The 16,637-nt window shown below is 38.6% G+C and overlaps 1 protein-coding gene across 2 annotated transcripts in view; it reads right to left on the reverse strand.

Annotated features, from left to right (window-relative positions):
- Positions 1-16,637, reverse strand: part of SCIN (scinderin) — an 85,913-nt gene that overhangs the window by 35,069 nt on the left and 34,207 nt on the right. For both annotated transcript variants that reach the window (XM_064575201.1, XM_064575200.1), the window contains exon 5: positions 812-904. In XM_064575201.1, coding sequence (XP_064431271.1) covers positions 812-904 — 93 coding nt within the window. The remainder of the gene's footprint in view (positions 1-811; positions 905-16,637) is intronic.

Here is a 16,637-nt window from a genome sequence, read left to right on the forward strand (position 1 = left end):
ACTCCTTCCTGTGATGACTGATGACTACCTAGTTCTGCAGGGAGATTAGAGCTCTAAATCATGCTCTTGGAAAGTTACAAGGGGAGGGAACTCCTGAAGGATCCCATTTGAGCAGTCTCAGATACCGGTGTATCTGTGACTTCTGTTACCATCACCAGCAATAAAATCATAAAATTCTGGAGTTGTAAGGAACCTGAATAATCTTCTAATGGAATCTGTCTTTGTTTTTTTCAGATAAGAAAACTGAGACCCAGCATGGTCATATCTTGCCCAAGGTCATCCAGGGGTCATCACTACAGCAGTGACATGGAACTAGGAGTCCAATGGCCAGGACAGGGTTGTTTTTACCCTGTTTCCTCCCAGCTGTTTGATTTGATAGATTTGCCCTCCTGTAACAAAAAAAGCCTTCATTATGGCTGAACAAGATATTTAAAATAACGTGAAGCTTTTATAGTTTATCAAAATTTTATAAGAAAAACCTTACTGAGTATTTTTATTCCATGAAGGAAACATTTTATTGAATGTCATGTATCAAAACATATTGTTGCAAACTAGCACGGCAACACTATATAATTTTATTTAAGTTGTAGCAGTAATTTCACTGATTATTTGACATTTTTAAAAAAAATAACAAAAAGTAATAAAAAGAAGAATTTTAATAAACATACTAGAGCATAGAATGGATTCTACCTACACACTTCTCTTTGAGAGCAATGAGAATTATCAGCTACAGCAGAGTCCCTTCCAGAACAGGTCTCCCGGCTGTATCCAGTCTAGTAAAAACAATAGAACTCACTAACAGTGAACTCACCATGTAGAGTTTAGCCATTTTCCTGTTGGTTATGTCTGCTACGGTGTCGTCATCATCGTCTCCATCCCTAAGCTCCGGCTTTGTCCCTAAAACCTGGAAAAAAGTGAACAGATAAAAGATAAAGACCGCTCATTAAAGAATGCAGAGTTAAAAAAAAAAAAAAGTAAACTATCTTATATTTCTAAAGACATAGATTATAAAATTTTGCAATTAAAATGACCAGGCTCAAACATTTCTCACCAATCATACTGCATTGGCCTTTGCTCATGGATCAAATGAATGAATTGCATTCAGTAAACAAACACTGAGTTTGCTCATGATACTAACTTCCAAGAAAGTAAAATCCTACACTTGAAAGCATAGGTGTTCATATTATTGAAGACTAGCAGGAATCAATTAAAATATGAGTTCTAAATTCACTTCTGTAACAGATTTCTTCTTGTGACCTCTTGTGACAGTTGGGAATTGAACCCACGGGATTTACCAGAAACAAGCTTAACTGCAGGGGTAGGGGGATGCTGTACATTGTCCAAGAATCATTTTAAAATTCAGTACAACAACTAAGCATTTACCAAAAACCTCATTGGGGTATACAAATGAGTTTCTAACCATCTTCTCAAACCTTAAGGACTTTACATCTTATATAGAATGAGGAAAATAACTAAACATATTCTCTTTATCAACTATGCCATACATTATGATCTTTGAAATAGACTGTAAATACAGCTTCTTTTTTTTTTTTTTTTTTACAGGTAGGATAATGCCTAAATTTTAAACAGTCATTTTAGGTTTGTCAAGTGATTAGCATTTAACTCATGTAATCCTTGGTGTGTGAAAAAAAAAACATATATTTTGACAATTTAAAGAGGAAGGGAGGGGCACCTGGGTGGCTCAGTTGGTAAAGCGTCTGCCTTCGGCTCAGGTCATGATCCCGGGGGTCCTGGGATCAAGCCCCCTGCTCCGCAGGGAGCCTCCTTCTCCCTCTGCCCCTCCCCCTGCTTGTGCTCTCTTTCTCTTAAATAAATAAAATCTTAACAAAAATTAAATAAACTTTAAAGAGGAAGGGAAACAGAGAAGCCTTATCTGATGATGTTTCTTAAAAATTTCATCTATTGTTCCAGCCAAGACCTGTCACTCAAGCTTGGAGTCTCCCCACCCCTCCCCTTCCTTCAATTATTTTCTGTAAATTTCCACTTAAAAGTATCATCATCCTTTAACATGCTCCAAAGTGAACTTAGCTTTCCACAAAACTGGCCATTCTTAATTCTCCATTTGTGTCAGTGAATCTCTATTCTGTTCACCTGGACTTAAAATCAGGAGATCAGTTCTGAATACTGCCTGTCCTCCATATTGAATCTCCTACTCACTTAGTCATTAAATTCTGCTTCTTTATAATGTTTGGAGTCACCTTAATTCCCACCTCAGTGAAGTCCCTCATCACCTGAGCGATGGGTTACACCTACTCCGTTCGGTTCCCTCCTGCCTTCAGGCTCACCTCATTTTTTCATCCAGAAAGTTATCCTGTACACTGGCTGGAAGGCCCCTCATTTCACTTTACTCCTAAGTTTCAAGAATATGACTCCAGAAAAAAAGGCTTATATCCTCTATCTGCACCAGTGACTCTTAAAAAGTTCAATGTGCTCAAGCAACATCTGGGTAACCTGATAAAATAAACAATCTCAATAGCCAGCTATTAAGTCGTCAGGTCTGCGGTGAGGCCCAGGGAACTGCATTCCAGATGATGCTGAATTGGCTGCTTACTGACAGAGCCAAAACTTCTGTCTGGATTCCAAAGCCCCTTCAGAGGCTGGATGTTACCGACACTGCATTATTTCTCAGCATTCTCTACCACCTCCCTTCTCTCATCAAGCTGATGTTTTCAGTGTCCCTTGTGGGAGCCACACACTTTCCTTCCCCAAGGCTCTCTGGAATGCTATATGTAACTTCTACCCAGGTTGACTGGGTGTGGTAGAAGCAAAACTGAGCAATTATTCTTTGGTTGGTTCAGCTAATCATAATTGGCCCAGGAATAGTTACTGCTTATTGAGTGTCTACTATGAGTCACGCACTGTCAGGAGCTTTGGACGTGTATTGTTTCATCTTTATAAGAGATCCTATGAGCTAGATACTGTTATCCTCATTTTACAGAAAAGCTCACCGATGCTCAAAGAGAAGTGAATGTTCCACAGAACTGCTAAGTGTTGAGGCTTAAATTCCATCACAGATTCCTTCAATGTCATAACTTTAATGATCTTTAAAATTTTTCTATTTTTAATTTTTTTAGAGAGAGAGAGAACAGGGTTGGGGGGAAGGGGTAAAGGGAGAAAGAGAATCTTAAGCAGGCTCCACACCCAGCATAGAGCCTAACCCTGGACTCATTCTCATGCCCTCGAGATCATGACCTGAGCTGAAATCAAGAGTTGGACACCTAACCGACTGAGCCACCCAGGCGCCCTTCAGTCATTTTCAGAATAATTAGTTGCATACTTCCCTAAATCAAGGGAAACTAGGAAACTCTTCGAAACAAACAAAAAGATTCTTTCCAAGGATGGTGTCTAGGGGCTCCTTCTGGTGATCTGATACCATAAAGTTATTTTCTTTCCTTTTCTTTATTTTCTAATTCAGTAGAAGATTGATAGCAGCAAATGATTTCATCCACAGAGATGCACAGGAATTTTTTCTGGTGGAGATGAGACTAATTTCTCCCCTGTGGAAGAGGCCAGCTTTGCATTTGTCAGCAAATTCATCTTAACACTGATCACCCATTCACTTGTCTGTTCTTTAGATTCTTCTTTGAACTAATTACAATATCTTACTAGTTCTCTTTTTTTTTTTTTTTAAAGATTTTACTTATTTACTTGAGAGAGAGAGAAAGAGAGCACAAGCAGGGAAAAGGGGCAGAGGAGAGGGAGAAGCAGACTCCCCGCTGAGCAGGGAGCCCGATGCGGGGCTTGATCCCAGGAGTCTGGGATCATGACCTGAGCCACCTAGGCTTAATGACTTAAATAAAAATTTTTGATATGGGTTATTTTATATTTGTATGAGAGTCATGATTTTATTTGTTTGAAACTACCTTTTAACACCTAGTACCCCTCTTGTCTAAACCACATGTATTGAAATCTGTTTACATATTTATTGCCTTTTATTGTGTATTACATGTCTTCAGCTAACACTTCTCAAGTGCTACTGTGTGCCATGCCTGAGATTTCATAAATTTTGCTTAAAATATGCTTCCAGAGGCGCCTGAGTGGCTCATTCGCTAAGCGTCTGACTCTTGCTTTCAGCTCAGGTCATGATCTCAGGGTCGTGAGATCGAGCCCCACATCAGGCTCCACCCTGAGTGTGGAGCCTGCTTTGGATTCTCTCTCTCCCTCTACCCCTCTCCCCACTCTTGCGTGCTCTCTCTCTCTCTCTCAAAAAATAAAAATTAAAATATAAAAAAAAAATTCTCACATAGCCCTACTTACTAGACACCAGTCTAAGAACATTAGATTTATTAAGTCATTTCATCGTCACATCAACTGGGCTCTCTTATTATCCCATTTTATGCCTCAAGAAACAGACTAAGTGACTTGCCCACTGCCATGCATCTTACAACAAATGACAGTCAGGATTTGAACTCTGGCTCCAGAGTGGGTGCCTGTAACTCGCACGCCGTGCTGCCTCTGTGGGAGCTTCAGAAAGGTCTTCACACTTAATCGCTCAGGCCTTGCCTCTGGAGATAAAGCAGAAAGTGTTTCGCAGCAGAGACTGTAGAGGGGACACTCTTAGTTCTCTCTTTCTGAGGAGAGCGGTTCTGGCACATCTACCGCGCAGCATGCACGCCGGTCGATACCGCGACGGTGTTCCGCCCTCCTCCCTCCACAGCCGTCCTCATCTCTCCCCAGACCGTCTCTCCGCTCCCCTTCCTGGCGGCTCTGCCCATGCTGGGGGCCTCAAAGGCTGACAGAGGGAAGGTCTTCCATCACATCAGGGTGTCGTGAGAACAAACAGCGCTTCAAACAAGATACGACAGTGTCCAACCAACCTGAGTGCACTACCAAGGAATGTAAAATAAGGCAATAATACTTCTTTACCCATAAAATTGTTACAAGTTAGGAGACAACTGACAACATCCGATGTTGGGAAAGATGCTGTATTCTACTAAGCACTCTCTGGTGAGAAATAGGTAGCAGAAATCCAAGAAACAGTCCAATTATTTAACCCAGTAGTTCTATTCTAACGGTTCATTCCAAGGAAATAATTAAAATACAAGCAAAGGATCAACCTAATAAATACATCACAGCATTTTACAATATTAAAAGACACAAACCACGTAAATGCCCAACATGAAAGGGATTCATTGAGTAAATTAGGCTGTATCGATAGAATAGAAAACTATACAGACATTAAAGTATTATAAAAATTAGGCGATGGTCAGGAATATGTTCGTAATATCTCAAGTATAAATTTAGTTTGCGAGACATTATCTATAGTATGAACTCTTTCTTGTGAAAGCACAGAGATACGTACATGAAAACAAAGATTAGGAAGGATTTAGTTATTTTTTCCTCAAAGGTGGGACTTGGGGATATATTTTTTCTCTATTGTGACTATACATATTTTTTAAAATTTCAATAACAAGCAGGTATTTGGGGGTGCCTGGGTGGCTCAGTCGTTAGGCATCTGTCTTCGGCTCGGGTCATGATCCCAGGGTCGAGCCCCACATCAGGCTCCTTGCTCAGTGGGGAGCCTGCTTCTCCCTCTCCCACTCCCCCTGCTTGTGTTCCCTCTCTGTCTCTCTCTCTGTCAAATACATAAAATCTTTAAAACAAACAAACAGGTATTTGTCCTTTAATAAATAAAATTGTAAAAGCTTTTATTAAACAAACAAAAAAAAATACTGACCTCTTGTTTTTGTATTTATTTTCTCTCCCCAGTGGAAGAAACAGTTGCATTTCATTACCTCAAATGGAATAATTATAATTCCCTTTTAATTTATAAACCACCTTAAGCTTCTCCCTCAGGCTTCCTCATTCAGTTCATCAAAGCATAGTAACTATTCTTGATGGATTCCTAAATCCTCTAGGCATTTTGATCAGAGAAACTTTTGTTAATGTAAAGACCTAGAACTGGCTACCAGTGACAAAGGGGCCTTAATATTTCAGCTAGAAATTAAGTGACTCCAAAGGTCACAGGTACTATTTTGTTATAGATGTGATCTGAGTAGAAAAATGGGAGTATCTCTATCTTCTCTCTGTCAGTAACATAATGGAAATGTTTAACAACTTAAGACACTACTCTAAGTACATTAGAGAGGCTGGAAATTTGTGGAAATAAAATTTTGTTCTATGCCAAAGTAGACCTTCTGTTGTGCTGTTCACTCTTTGCCTTCAACGGGCGTTCAATTCAAAATAATTCAGAAGATATTTATATTAAATCATTACAGCAAATACACCAACTTGCTTTAGATTCACAGTCCCGCAGCTTCAGATTTTCTGGGTCCTCATGACATGGGTCAAGACTATCCTTAGAGTCCTGTGTTTTCTCTCAATGACCCGTTGTGACTTTTTCTTTTAAAACATAAATGGGCCTATGTGTAAATTTGTTTTAGAAAGAAGGACCAGGAAGTTAAGAAAAAAGTTGCTCTTCACAATCTTTACTTAGTTTTCACATTTGCACCAGCCTTTATTTATTTATGTTGAATCTTTTAGCCAGCCCCACCTATTTGGAATATGAAATTCCAACATTTATGATTTGCTCCCTCAAGACACGCTTTCTCTATTTTAACTTTCTACAGAAAAGTTAGGATGTTTGGACAATTTGCAGTAAGTATTTGGAGTGAAGAGTAGGAAAAGAAAGGATAATATGTGCTCTGGAGGAAGGACAATACCTAACTCAAGACTCCAGATCACTCTGGATGAAAATGTTCCAAGCTGGTGACAAGTCCCCAGAGGATTTAACATAGAGGGTCTTATATGTTTCTCAACTGTGATTTTGCCTTGACAGATCAGGAAATTGATGATGAGAGAAGTTAGGAGTTGTGCCAGAGGTCCAAGTCCTATAAAGAGTAAAAGCAAGGACGCAAACCCCAGGCTTCCCAGCTCCTACTGCAGTGCTCCCCACAGCAAGGGAGACCTCACAGTCTTCTTACGTCATCACATTAGTATGCATGGCTATCTCTGGTCTCACTAAAAAAGCAAAGGAGGGCGCCTGGGTGGCTCAGTTGGTTAAGCGACTGCCTTCGGCTCAGGTCATGATCCTGGAGTCCCCGGATCGAGTCCCGCATCGGGCTCCCTGCTCGGGGGGGGAGTCTGCTTCGTCCTCTGACCCTATCCCCTCTCATGTGTTCTCTCTCTCTCATTCTCTCTCTGTCAAATAAATAAATAAAATCTTTAAAAAAAAAAAAAAAAGCAAAGGAAGCTCTCGGGTCCTCAGAGCTAACACTTTAATTACCTAGAAATTCACCTGTCTTATTTCCTTTCCCTAACTGGAAAAAAAAAAAATCAGTCCATCGTTAACATATGGTGAATAGATAAAAATTATAAAGGCGAAATACAGCCTTGTTATGGTATATATTCTTGCTTCCAGGAATTTTATGGCTTAGGTCAGACAAATATTTGATAATAGGAAAGACATACAGAGATATAAGATTACAGGCAGTTCTGAGAAAAGCTGTGACCCCGTTTAGCTAGCTCCACCTAATCTTCCAACATTTGCTCTCCTGATCTCAGCGTGTGCTCTCCTGCCTCTGAAATGCTTCTATCCTGTTACTGATGGATCAAATAAAAAGGGTAATTTAATATATCAAATAGCGGGTAAAGTCATTCTAGACTGAGAGAAAGCATGTGAAGTACATGTTTGGATAAAAGGATAAAGTGAATGACGAGTCTGCAAGAGAGGTTTGGTTATTTAATAATCTGGGCTAGGACTGTCCAATAGAATCTTCTGTAAATAAAATATTTCATACTTGTCCTGTCCAACATGGTAGTCATTAGCTATCTCCAAGTACTGAGCGCCTGAAACGTGGCTAGTGTAACCAGGTAACTGGATTTTTAATTTTAATTAATTTAAGTAGCCATCTGTGTCTGACAATGCTGTATTTGACAGTGTAGCTCTAGAGGACTCAGGGAACGCTGTGACCTTGGAAAACTCACCATGATGCAGGTCTGATCCTCAGTGTGACAGTAACATCACCATATTAGAGATTAGGTTTAGAGGGTCCAACTCACAAGAAAGTCAACTCCTAAGTGATTATAATATGGAGAGCAAATTGACAAGTTACTATACAATGGAAAGCTAACTTACAAGATACTATAACATGGAAAAAGCTAACTCACAAATTATTGAAATACATAAGCCAGAATGCCAAGTTATTAAATCAGAGCAGTTATCTTAACTGGCTACATATTAGAACCATCTGGGGAGTTATGATAATGACTACTAAAGTCTGAATGTGAGCCCAAAATTCTGATTGAAGCCCTGGTACGGTGTAATTTCAAAGCCCTCTGGGCCTGGTTCTGTGATATATTCAAGTTTTTAGTGGCATCAGCTTTGTTAACCTGGTTCATCCATCTCAACCATTAAGGCAGGTCTGCCAAGCATTTCTGATGTTCAAATAGCTTCTCAGGGAACCCTTCCCTGGACAAATGGTCATGGCCTGGCAGTCCGGAGGCTACCCCAGAGCAAATCTCAGGTAAAGATTTTAGCCCATCTGCTCTTTCTGGAAATCTTTTTTTTTTTTTTTTTTTTTTTTTTGGTAAGAGCACAAACTCGTTTGGACACTTCTACCTGATTAGTGCTTGAATAGTCACTCCTGTTGTTTGCCTCTGGAGTTTCTAATTAGTATGTTTCACAATGACCATCACACCTTTCTTCTTGACAATCCTCATTTGGTAGAATCTGGCACTCTGAGCTGGATGGACCCACTACTGGGTGACTCTGTGACTTTGTTTCCACACTTAAAATGGTCTAATAATTAATGCCATTCACAATCATCAGGATGATTAAGTGAAATAATGTATGTGAAGTGACTGTCACTATACCTGGCACATCGTGAGAACTCCACAAAAGTCAGGTCTCATCCTTTTTCCACCCTTATATACATTGAATGAAACTTGTCTTGCTCAAAGGGTCATTCTCTCTCTTTGGTATGACCTTGCCAATCACCACTCTGATTCTTTGCATGATGATTTTACCACTGAACTTCTTGCCACACACCTCCCTGTGGGCTTATATTTACTTATTCACTTATTACTTGTTTACATCTCGATCTAATGATGCCACTAAGTAGTCTCTATGTCTTGACCATGTACCCTTAAAGTCTTATATTTTAGACTTAAAACTACAAGTTGAAGACAGATCTAAATGTCCCTCTTCAAGCAAAACCTGAAGAATAGTCTCCTGTGTATCAGCAAGGGCATAATAATGCTGAAAAGGAAGTACTCTCTTCTCTTCTTTGAAGTTTCTCCACATTTGAGGTATGTAGGATGACACTGGTCCTTGGTTATAAAGCAGATTCTCTTGGCTTCCCATGTGTTTCAATCCTATCTCCCCATTTAGTGCTGTACACATGACCTTATCTTGGTGAGTCAGCACACAGCAGTTACAGTTTATTTATCAGTAAGGTTGATGTATGGAGTGTCTGTGCTATATCAGCACCATAGGAAAGAGCTGGGGCTATGATGATTAATAAGTTAGCCGTGGCCCCTGTCCTCAGTGAGCTGACTTTCAGGGCAGGGATGCTAAATAGGTTTTGCCTATCCTTGCTAAATGCTGGAGGTTGCTAGAGCAGCCCACAGGGAAAGATTCTCAGGTTGCTTCCAAATTTAGTGAGGAAGTCTAACATGATCCACCAGCTATTACACTCATGGACAAGCGGTAGAAGTGGCAGGACACATTCCATTTGTTTTCAACCCTAAATACATGAAAATAGCCTGCAGGGATTCTCAAACTCAGAGATGTATAAAGAGTGTATCTTATCCAGAGAGGATCACCCTTCTCTCAAGATTGGCTCTCTATCATAATGCCTTTAGGCTTCTCCCCTCATCACTTACTGCCTATTTTCACCAACTTTGGAGATTACCAGAGGGAAAACTACTATTGGTTGGGTGAGGGGAGGAACGGAGAAGAAGAAACTGCCTTTCTTCTCCAGATTCTTTTGAGGCAACAAGAAGACAAAGACCTACACAGAGCACCCCTACTGTGAGAACATGAGCTAAACAAACCTCTAGGAGTATTTTCTCATTGTCCCTTATCACCACATACACATATGCACGTATTTACACAAATTTATTTCATTTTATTTCCTTCTATCCCTTTAGAGAGAGGTAAATAAACCTGATTTATATATTCCCTTTAACTGGGTTAAGCCAAGTTTTATGGTAAGAGAGTTGTGAAAACTTCCTCTCCATCGACATAATTCAGAAAATTTCCCCATACCAAAATTTAACCAAGCAAACTCAAAAAGGCTTTCATATACTCTGAGGTGCTTGAAAAGTATTTCCATAGTTTTTATACTCACATTAAAAAATGTATTTTCCTTCCAAGAAAATGTCTGCCCCAATTACCCTGTATTACCTTCCATAGTAAGGACGAAAGATTTTATGCTGACAGTAAGAGATATGAAACAAAGGGACAAGCCAAGCTACTGAGTACAAACGTATGTTACTAAAGGTATTATGATATGGAATACGTAAAATAGGTATGATTGTCAGAAGCATGTGGCATGATTTTGGAAGTTCTAAAATAACTTCCCAGCAGATGGGATTCCCATCTCTCCGTATGTTCAAGATGGTTGCTCTGTAATGAAGACTGCCTGGTGAGTTGCCACTCTCCCATTCCCACACTCCCTTGGGCAAGTTAGGCAGGCTCTCCATGACTTACTTCCTTCATCCATAAAGTAAGGGTATAGAGATCCCATTTGGTGCTCTGCCCATCCCACCCTGGTCTACCTGAGAGGTCATCTATAGATAATTTCTTAAAGGTCAAAGCCTCTTGCTCTTTGTCTGATGGCATTATCTGGCCACCGAGCTGTACTATATCCACACACAAGGAAGGCTGGAATTCTGGGGAGTTAACACCCAAGGAGCAACCTTCAACTAATGAAGGATGGGAAATTATTGGCTAAATCCTGTAGCAACCTCAACCACTTGTGGGCTGACTCTGAAGGGTGTTCCATAGTTTTCATAGGGTTCCTCTGGGACTAAACCCCAGTGCCCCATAGCTGTAAACTACTTATTTATAAAGTATTGCCTCACTTTACTCCTACTTGCTGTTTCCAGGACCATCTTCCAAACAATCGCCTGCCCCCAAGTCCTTGTATAGAGTTGGCTTTTGGAGAAACACAAACCAAGACAGGGGATAACAGACGGATCCACTTCCTGGGGTTGTGGTAAGAATGAAATGAGCTCATTCTTGTAAAGCCCATAGAAGAATGCCAGTCACAAGGCAGGCACTGGATATTTGCCATGATGGTGGCTGTTGTTACCTCCTCTACAGCAAAAACAAAAACAAAAACAAAAAAACCATCACAGATTTTTTCTTAGATGATGGAATTTCTGGGTTAATGATCAGAAGTACTTGTATGATATAAAGAAAGTGCAACTAGAGAGATTAAAGAACACACAGAAAATTCAGCCCGCCAGCGAGCCACTTGCCTTTACCCCTGCAGAACAGCAAGATGAGAGAAATTAAGTCATCACATAGCAACAGAGCTCCACGACAGGGAATAAATACCACAGCAACTGACACTTAACTGTAGTGCATCTGCTGCTTGCTTTGAGATGGCTTTTGATTAACCTATTAGTCTTGTCGACATGCACTCTGTCAGACTTCATTAAAATCTATATTCAGTTTGGGTTTGCTTTTTAGTTGCCAGCATTCATTGAAATTGAGCATTGATATTTAATTTATCCACTATGCATGGCAGAGGACTTCATTTCCCTGTATATTTGCATGGCTCTTGTTTGTTTGCGTGCAGGTACTTAAAATATTTTAATATTTTTTAACAGTATGTTAGTACTTTTTTCCTGATTAGTAGAGTGTTATACCCAGAACTGAGGATTGCCTCTTGCTTTCCCCTGAAAATATACTTTATTTACCTGAACAAACCATGCTTTCCTGAGAAAGTCACTTTAAAATCCCTTTTTATAGATAAATATGTATATGCATATTTAGACAGATTACATATATGTGTATACATATGCACATATATATATCAGGATAAGATGAAATTGTCCTAAAATTGTTGAAATATACTCTTACTGTTAATTTTTTTATTACATAGTATCACTAATATTATAACAAACATGAGGAATAATATAAAATTAAAATGAAACCTGCCATTCTAGTTTAATATTTAAATTAAATTTATAAATCTTAAATAGTTAATATTTAATATTCTAGTTTAATAATTGATTTAGTTAATTCCAGTATGGACCTTGTGGGGACAAAGATCTATTCTTCTATATAGTCCATCTGTCCTAGAATTGTACTATCTTATTTATACGTCTTACCACACTATTCCCTCACTTCAGCCATAAACTAAAGGAAAAATTGCCTCATTTAGAAATGACTGCCAAGTGTTATCAATTTGGGTTCATTAAATAAAAGTGACACCTGATCAGTAAGGTCGCAAGTCTTCATGTTGAACTTTGGTGTGATAAAGTGGAAAATTATTTGAAATATTATATTGCAGCATATGGTTAACTATACTGTTACTATCTTTCTTATCTTTGTTCAGAATATTTCAACTTCCTGGAATGCCTGGGTGGCTCAGACAGTTGAGCATCCAATTATTGGGTTTTGGCTCGGGTCCCGATCTCAGGGTCCTGGTATCAAGCCCCACATCAGGCTCCACGCTCTGGGGAGTTAGCTTGAGATTCTCCCTCTGCCCCTCCCCCAACTCATGCACGCATGCGTGAGGGCTCGCGCTCTCTCTCTCTCTCTCTCTCACTCAAATAAATAAATAAATCTTTAAAAAAGAGAATATTTCAACTTTCCCCGCTGGATGAACTGGCAAGGAACAAAATGAGTACGTGAATTAAATACTAGAAATCCAAATAAAAGATTCATTAAAATAAATGACAACAATGAATGGTGCCTTGAATAGTGCCTGGGACATAGTGAACTATCAGTAAATGGTAGATAAAATTAGCTATACTAAAAAAAAAGAGAGAGAGAGAGTGAGAGAGCTATAGCAACCACAGTGTTCTTTAAAGCATTATAACCCTGCAGCATGTGCTACTTGTCACTATAATTCTTTGGATTTTGAGTACGTACTAAGTATCATGGCTGTAAAGAAAAATGGAGAAAATGATTTAATTATAATGCAATAGAAGAAAAGGAAAGATTTCTATTTTCTGGTCCTCTGATACTTTCTCTCTAGGCAGGACTAAACTAGAGAGAGTGACAAATATTTTGAAACCTTTTAACTTAAAAATCTTTGAATGCGAAAGCCCATAAATGGACCTCCTCTTTCTACATGGCTCTCATAATAATGTTATTTCAGACAACAAATACTAATGAGCACCTATGTACCAGACACCATGCTCCAAGACTGGGAAATTACAAAATGTTTAAGACATTGTTCAATTTCCCAAGAATTTACAAAAAGACCCTGGAAAATAAAGGAGGGATAAACAAGGAAGCTAAAGCTGCTTGGACAGCACACAGGAGAAGTGTTTTCTCTGACAAAATCTTTGTCTCTTAGTGTCAAAGTGTTTAATGTGTCTATTGACCAAATTAATATCTCAAGCTACTCAAATTTCTGCCCTTACAAAGTACAGAGTTGTGACTAACAATGAAATCAATAAGAAGGCAACAGAAAATAGTTTACTGAGTGATTTGTATGTGTGTGTGTGTGTGGCTATTAATAGCTCCACCCAGCGTGGAGCCTGATGTGGGGCTTGATACCAGGACCCTGAGATCGGGACCCTAGCCAAACCTACAAAACAACCTTAGGTCTTACATATAAGGTGCTAAAATACCCATGTTTGTTCCCAGATGCTAAAAGGCAATGTGATTTTTATTCTTGTATTACTTTTCCATAAATTTTTAGACACTTTAAAAAAATACTGTATACTCATTGTTCCAAAATGGTCATGAGGGGGATTTTCAAAACAGCTCCCCATTCTATTTTTGGAACTTCTAAGGTTCATTTGATATTCTACAAAGATAAATGGGAATTGATTTATCTAATCAAAGATCATCCCCAGGAAATAGTTTCTCCCACCCTCTATAGAATCATGTTCAAAATGGTCATGCTTGATTTAAGTATACAATAATATTTAAGTTAAAAGGTTAAAATGCAATCTCATGTAAATCCAAATACCCAAGATTATGCTATTAAACAAACATTTCCAGAAAGAAACTTTAAGGAATGTTGGCAGAATTCTAAATTTCCAAATTCCAATTTTTTTCTTTCTTAATCTTACTTTACATGTTGAGGTATGAATATTCCAATGCTTAGGTTATTTAATGTTCAAAATCACTTCTGGTTTGACTTTTCTGTAAATTTAAATTGTATTAGAACTTGGGAAGCATTAGTAATGTGCACAGCCTTTTGATGTTGGGGGAAGAGTAAGACAAATATATTAGGTGATTTCAAAAATAAAGCTCTATACTTGTGTAGTTCCCTGGAGTTCATGGGGCATGTTCACTTTTCATCTAGTGATGAGAAGGGGCAGCACCAGGGCTGTGGGGAACAGCCAAGCAAAATGGTCAAGGCCAGTGGACAGCAGTGTTGTGTGCTAAGCAGTGAGAGAAGTGGGTTTTTGGTTGCTGGACACAAAATGGGGAGGTTACCTGACCTGCGAGGAAGGATTCTACAGATAAGACTATCCAACTACAGCTCCGATGAACATGCATTTTATCACAAAATGAAAAGTTTTAGACCCAGTTACTTATTTCTTACTGTGCTGCATGCTTTCACTTGAAGTACATGCAGCCTAATCCGTGGGAAAGTATTGCAGTAAATATAAACAAGCCCAAGATTCAGTTACGATTTTCCAAAAGGTTAGTTGTAACTATCTGCCTGCAGACAGAAGACTAGCAAAATATATGAATTGTCCTTATCTAAATACCAACTGCTCTTATATAAATACAGTTGATTTTAAAGCCATCAATAGTGTGGCTTTTTTTAAATCTTCACCAACACTGTTATCTAAAAAATAGTAAAGATACTTTACGAGGTCCTACTATCCTCTAGAAAACAGAAAAACAAATATAATGGGTTTCTGGTACCCTATAGTTCACAGTTAATTGCATCAATTATCCAAATATGAATGAGCAATGAGAGCTGTAAAGGTGAGATAGACATAAAGGCAGTGTACTTCTACTTCCTTCCCTCAAGGAACTTAGCACGGCAATGATAACATATAAATTTTATTTTATTTATTTTTTTATTAAGGATTTTTATTTATTATTTATTTGAGGGAGAGAGAGAAAAAGAGAGCACAAGCAGGGGGAGGGGCAGAGGGAGAAGGAGAAGCAGGCTCCCCCGCTTAGCAGGGAGCCTGATATGGGCTCCATCCCAGAACCCTGGGATCATGACCTGAGCTGAAGGCAGACGTTTAACCCACTGAGCCATCCAGGTGCTCCAACATATAAATTTTATTTGGCAAAATACTCTGGGAAAATATGACTAAAATTTTACTCGTAGCCTAGATAGACATCTCAAAGAATAATTTAAAAAATATCTGCACTATTCAACTCTAGATTTTACTTACAAGATATCCAGATGGGCACGTCGTACATATCCAATCAACTTGCCAAGAGAATGACTGAAAGGATTATTTTATTTTCAAGCTGTCAATTATGACTTATAATAAGATGAATACAAGATCTAGCCTATATGCTATTATCATACAGTCTAAAATACATGAATTTTATCGTGAGAAAGCTTTCAATAATGGTGGTACCCAGCTATGCTTTCTGGTGTTTGCGGATCCTCACCATCTGCTCCCACTTTCTGACTCTGTCTTGATCTAGAGTGTGCTTATCTCAATCAGATGATAAAATAAGCAGTTTCTGAGCTTCACTGGGAACCAACCCAGTGCTCAATAAACACTTATTAATTGAGATGGAACATGATATTCCAACTTTCCTTCCAATTTCCTTTCTTTTTGTCCAGAATCCAAAACAATGATTGTGCATGACTTTCCAGGGGGCCTTCGTGTTTTTATAAAAGTGAGAAAGGCTAACAATTCAGCAATATAGTAGTTGCTTACAATCTCCCTATATTTTTACTGCCAGTATTCCACCACAAGCATTTACAATTATTGTAGACTTCATAAGTTCATTAAATTATATTGAAAAGAGTCTTTCTGGATTAGAAAAATTACTTGATTTTTGGTATCATTTCAAAAAACTTGCCCCTTCTGCATTCTCTTGTTGATATCCTCCAGATGTTCTTTTTTAAAAACTGGAAGTCTATAAAACAGATAAATTATTGACTTTAGCAATTTTTCCTCAGGGCACTTTTTTAGCTTCCCTCCTAATGTTTAGAGGATGAATTGGACCAATGAAGAAAGTCTGGAACCTTAGGGTTAGTGACATATTTAAGGTTCCTTCACATTCACAGACTGTTTATTTTAAATAAGAAAAGAAGAAAGAGTAAGAAAAAGCTTTACATAATTTATGTGCAGCTTTTCCCGGTAAATACGTTTACAGTGAAGAAAAAACACGCACAGGGTAAAATGTGACTTTGGTTACAGGCCTTAGTTAGTTCCATGTACAGGATAATTTTCATATTTAGGCACATGAGTTTTTAAAAGTGCTCACGATAACAGGTAAGAGGCTGAACATACACCCTATTTCCCCAGACAGTCTTGTTAATACAGTCTAG

Source organism: Mirounga angustirostris, unplaced genomic scaffold (assembly GCF_029215605.1).
Source record: "Mirounga angustirostris isolate CCGP_5_RB_7025 unplaced genomic scaffold, mMirAng1.0.hap1 SCAF_12, whole genome shotgun sequence".
Classification (NCBI taxonomy): Eukaryota; Metazoa; Chordata; class Mammalia; order Carnivora; family Phocidae; genus Mirounga; species Mirounga angustirostris.